We start from the raw sequence: 5,924 nt of genomic DNA, 5'->3' as shown, positions 1-5,924 counted from the left end.
GCCAATTGGTTTACCTATATAATAGCTATAAATGATTATTGGTTTACCTATATAATAGCTATAAATGATTATTTCTTGTACAAGTGGATTCAGCCAAGGAGATGAAGTATTTGCAGTTCTTTGTCTTTATCACTTGACTATATTGCCTCTCATCCGAAGATAGCAAGGAAGAAAAAAGCTAGCATCGCAGAGCTAACAGAATTGCAAAAATGGAGATTTACAATAACGTGCACAATTATATACATTATCTTTGCCTCCTCTTCTAGTGCATAAAGTAGATGATGTTTTTAAAAAGCGGATCTTTATAAGATTTAGATCCGTACTAACATCAGCCATTGTATCAATCAAGTAATGTAACCGTGCAAGGCTTGTTGGGGGCCTTTGCCTTTGGTTCATGGATGCGTAGGTGAACGAATTCCCAAGAAAAGCAAGGCGGACCTTAGTCCTGATAGAGCTTGACGTAAAACATCCATTGTAAAGATGATATTGTGGCAAGATACATGTTAGGCTACAATTGCATGTTGCATTGAGTGAAACCAACCATAGGAGGGACATCCAGCAACCAAATTTCTATCACGGCCTTACAATCTCATTCATAAGGAACTTGAGTTTTAGTGACAATTCCAAATACTTCATCTTCCAGGTCTCCATCCAGAATGACAGGTTTTGTCCATTCATATATTTCAGCCAAATCATTTGAGAAATATGTCATTGTCATTGTCTCATCTATTTTTTTTTCCCCATGGATTCCAGATTATTTCCCATGCGCATTTTTGCAATGAGCTTGACCTTTTATAGTTAGTCAATCCATGTGATTTCTTAAGACAGGCAAGAGTTTACCTATGCTTCTTAAAGGGTTTTTAGTTTTGGTGTCTTCATCATGCAGCTTCCGGCGGCCCCCCTGCCCTCTTCAAAAAGGGAAGCCTCTTAGAAATCTGACAATGCTGCATTCTTCCAGAGGCTGGGCAGCACATCGAGCCCATGCAATTTGCAATCAAACCAATCTACACTCCTCCGGACACCACCCACGTAGGAAAAGGGAGGTGCTTTTGTGGGAAGGGAGAAATCCACGTATGAGATGGCACTCGCTATTCAACTTTGATCAACAATAAGCCTGCACACGTTAAAAAACTCGAGCCAGTGAACTGGAACACTCAACCTCAGCATTTGCCTCCAGAAAAGACTACACATATTGAGCCCTTTCTCAAGAAGCATGCACTTGGCAAAAATTATGACTGATATCATAAGTTGGTAAGCTCGATTGCCGATGGGTCACGCTAGGTGGAGGATTTTTTTGTCACACGGATTGCCAGGGAGGCTACAAATTTGGATGCAAATAGTACTACCCATTAAGCTTCTGACAGAGATTTGGACTTCAAGGAAGGTTACACTAGTATGCACCTACTAAGTACGCAAAGTATCTGCAATTGCAGCCCATTTACATAAGCCGTGGTCATCTGATAGATCCCTCTGCAGTAGCAACTGAGTGCCCACCTTAAGGTGGCTTGGTCTCCCACCCAAAGGCAGTACAACTATGGCTCCAAACTGCCCAGATGCCGCCGGAAAGCCTGCAGGGGTTTGAACTTGGGACCTCCCCCTTCTCGGTCACAAACCCACACCGCTAGGCTACACACCCTTGGCCCATTTATCTACTTACCATACTCTTCTCCAACGTCACATACTTGCCATCTTAGAAGAACTGCTGTTCCTTGTAGAGAATTCACTCATTGCTTAGAAAGCCTAAACTTGACATGAAAAGAGATACATGCTCATGATTTTTAATGGTTGTTCTGTATAAATATTTTTCAGGGTACCCAGCAATCCTAGCTTTGAAAGACAAGAGCCAACAGCTGTGCATATTGACCTTTGCATGCTGTAGCTCACATGTTAAGTACACCACCCTGTTAACTTAACGGCCAAGTTCTCTGAATGGCTGCACTAAAACAAGTCCTTTGCCTCTTCTGTAATGATAGCTGTGTCTGTGGGAGACACTCCAGCTAAAGCTTTTCGCTCACAAAAACCGCTATTCTGTAACGATAGTTGGTATGCTATAAACGTGTTAAGTACACCATCCTGTTAAGTTAACGGCCAAGTTCTCTGAATGGCTGCACTAAAACAAGTTCTTTGCCTCTTCTGTAATGATAGCTGTGTCTGTGGGAAACACTCCAGCTAAAGCTTTTCGCTCACAAAAACTGCTATTCTGTAACGATAGTTGGTATGCTATAAACGTGTAAGACCCTCTGCTTGAGCTCTTTGCATATGTGTCATGCTCATGCATCTTCCTTCTGTCTAAGAATCTCCACCTTGCCTGCACACTACTGCAGCTGGGCCTCAGCATAGATGTTTGACATCAAAACATATGCAACAGCGTCCTCGGGCTGCAGATTTACTGCAAAATCAAATGCCTGTTTTGCCATCTCCAAATTGCCATGTCTAAGGCACATACCTAGCAAACATAACCATATAGTCAGATCAGCCTGCATGGGCATCCTCCCCAATATGTCCTCTAATTTTTTAAAGTCCCCTGCACGTCCAAGGAGGTCTATCATGTTGACATAATGCTTCAACTCTCGAGTTATGCAGTAATCTCTGCCCATGGAGTGGAAGTACTCAAGACCTTCACCAACAAGGCCAGCATGACTGCAAGCTGAGAGGACTGAGGCAAACGTTATTTCATTTGGCTTAATACCTGCCTGTTGCATGGCCTCAAACATTTGCAGACTTGCGACACAACTTCCTTTTCCTGCATAGCCCGCAACGCACGCACTCCATGACACCACGTCAGGCTGAGCCAGCCCATCAAAGACTGCATACGCATCTATCATACTTGCAGAACTCGAGTATGCATGGACAAGAGTGGCTGGCAGAGATTTTTGACCATACCCACCTGCAGAGACAATGATGAAATGAAGATGCTTGCATATCTCCAAGTTTCCTGTTTCACTGCAGGCTTGCAATATGCAAATGAGAGTGACATCATCCAATGTCACAAACAACTCCTGCATCTGTCTGTACAAGTATAAAGCCTTTGAATGTTGGCCCTGCTCGACATATGCTGAAAGCATGGCAGTCCACGACACAATGCTGCGCTGGGACAACTTGCTAAACACACTCTCTGCTTCCACAAGCCTCCCACACTTTCCATACATTGTCATGAGGGCGGTAGCGACAAAGACATCTGAAGTAAAACCCTCATTCCGAGCATCATCATGTAATGCCAGGCCAATTTCCAGAGAAGTCTCTTTGGTCGATAACCTCTTTACGAGAGGAACTTCTTCCTTCTCTGAGAGGGTGCCACATGCCTGAAGGGCAGTCACAAACATGTGCGGGTCTGGGCGCATGCCATTGAGATACATTTGTCGGTAAAACTGTAAAGCCTTCTCTGCTTGGCCCTGGTCAACATATGCAGAGAGCATTATAGTCCAAGACTTGATGTCTTGTTGGGACAATGTACTGAATGCAATCTCTGCTTCTGCAACAGTCCCACACTTTCCATACATACTCACAAGCATGTTACCAACAAAGGAATCTGAATCGAAACCGTTCCTCTGAGCATCATAATGTAATGCCCGGCCAATTTCCAAGGCCATCACTTTGGCACATTGAAGAGCTTCATCCTTTTCTGCAAGGGTACGGCATGCCTGAATGGTGACAGCAAACGTCAGCTGGTTAGGACTCACCCTTTCCTCTTGCATCTGTCTGTAAAGTTGCAAAGCTTTCTCTCCTTGACCCTGTTCAACATATACTGACAGCATAGCATTGCATGACACTTCATTATGCAGAGACAACCCACGAAACACATTCTCTGCTTTGGTGATGGCCCCACATTTCCCGTACATACTCACAAGGGTGTTGCCAACAAAAATATCTGATGCAAAGCCCATCCTACGGGCGTCAATGTGTAATCTCTCGCCTTCTTCCAGATTGGGTATGCTGCCACAAGCTTTGAGAGCGCTAACAAAGGTATAATGGTCTGGTTCAACACCATCCTGTAGCATAACTTGGTACATGTTGAGGGCTTCCTGCGCTTGGCCTGAGTTGGTGTATGCGGCAATCATGGCAGTCCAGGAGAAGACAGTTCGGCGAGGCAAAGTGAGAGATATCTCGCGTGCATCTTGGATGCCACCGCATTTTGCCAGAGTGACAACAAGGTAGTCACCCAGTACGCCGGTGAGCTTCGATTTGTGTTGGACGAGATGGGTATGAACTTGCTTGGCCTGAAGCAAGGCCTTTCTCTGGTTGCAAGCCTTGAGGAGGGAGAGATAGAGGTTGTTGGTGGGGCAGAGCTGATCCATACGCAAGAGTGCTTGGACTGCTCTGTCCAGCTTTCCTTGCTCGCACAAAGCTTGAATGTCATCAAAGGAGAGCTCCTGCTCTCTTCGGGCATGGGAAGGTGGAAACCGATGGGAGGCATCATCATGATGGACATCATCACGGATGATGGCTACCCTTAGAGGGTTCTTGTACTTGTGGTTCACCCGCAGAGGCCTGTTCTGACGATGATGATGATGGCTCGAGCTCCTGTTTTCCCCCCACTCTTCTTCTTCTTCTTCTTGTGAAGGGTCTTCTGAACAGAGACGCTCGTGCAGCACGCGCCTAGCACTGTGCGTTGCAGCTCCTCGCAAAGCAGGAACCCGCATCCGCTAAATCGCGGTTTCTGGCGCATTTCTGCTGAAACTCGAAGGTCCATCCGTTTTCTCCAAGGTTAAAAAACCTTTCTATTTATATGCTTCTCTGGGCCTAGCTTTTCTTTTCTTTTTTTGGGAAAATATTTGTAATATTAACACTTAAAATATTTATATGATAGAGTCCTTTTACAAAAATCCTTTTACAAAGCTCTTGAACCCCCAGGTCATATTGACTACAATTCAGTAATCTGCACAGCATGTCCCATCTTTCATCCTCCCAAACAAAAGAAGATTGACTCCAGGACACATGGTAGCTGACTGCATACAAGCCATCATCAGTGGTGAAACCTTTGGGTGGTGGGAGCTTTTCCAATACATATTTTCTTGACCAAACCTTCACCATAGGTCTAGTACCCAAGGGATTTTCCACAAATGCCACAAAAGTATACACAGGATGTTTCTCCTTGAGATACCACCTGTTGGTCCTCGGTCCAAACTTGGGCAACCTGATCTTCCCTTCCTTAGTTAGGTAAGCCTGCATACAATCTTTTGTTAGGGAATCCTAGTATATGTACCAAGGTTTGCTATATTGCAAATCATCCGATTCCATTGAGGAGAGATTGTATTGCCTGAAGTGTATTAACATCATTCAACTTGTTAACATAATATACAAACCTGCACAAATGAACACATTTATACATTATTTCAATTACATTAAAACCAATTTTCTCACCATTATGAAACACTAAGTTATTCCTAGATATCCAAATCTCCCATAAGCAACCATATCTTATATTACTGAACAACCAGTTAGTAACCTCTTCAGATTCCACCCCCCTTCCCAAGACCCACTCTCCCCAAAGTCCCTGTACTCCCAAACATCTTACTACCCATTTCCCTATCTTGTGGGCCTAGCTTTTCTAGACTTCAGCTCCTTCACGAGAGGTTTGGCTTGTCTTGCAATGTACTCGACCTCATTGCTTCAAGACGGGAATCCAAAGGTTCATTCAAACCTTGGCAGAAGCGGGCTACCTGTTGGGAGGTAGTCATGGGTGGGACATATTTCCGAAGAGTGATGAACTTCGAGTAGTACTTCTCCAAAGTTAAGCTGAGCTGCTTGAGGGCAAATAACTCATTCATCTTGAAAGACTCATGAGATGGGGGAAGATATTTCTCCTTCACAACTTGTTTGCTATCATCCCAGGTTTGGGAGTGTTCGGTAACTTCCTTATCAGCACCATTGCTTCCACCAGAGCTTAGCATCCCCAGTGAGGTGAAATCATGCAAGCATGGATT

At 44.4% G+C, this 5,924-nt stretch overlaps 1 protein-coding gene across 1 annotated transcript; it reads right to left on the bottom strand.

Annotated features, from left to right (window-relative positions):
• Positions 1-453: 453 nt before the first annotated feature.
• Positions 454-4,697, bottom strand: LOC147624212 (putative pentatricopeptide repeat-containing protein At3g01580). The gene has a single exon (XM_086819160.1). It carries the CDS (start codon positions 4,638-4,640, stop codon positions 2,316-2,318), a length of 2,325 nt encoding a protein of 774 aa, XP_086675286.1. The 5' UTR covers positions 4,641-4,697; the 3' UTR covers positions 454-2,315.
• Between the last annotated feature and the right edge of the window lie 1,227 nt (positions 4,698-5,924).

Source organism: Cibotium barometz, chromosome 25 (assembly GCF_041138505.1).
Source record: "Cibotium barometz isolate CiBa-2024 chromosome 25, ASM4113850v1, whole genome shotgun sequence".
NCBI lineage: Eukaryota > Viridiplantae > Streptophyta > Polypodiopsida > Cyatheales > Cibotiaceae > Cibotium > Cibotium barometz.
Note: the sequence above shows the minus strand (reverse complement) of the source record. Positions and strands in the feature narration are given on the sequence as shown.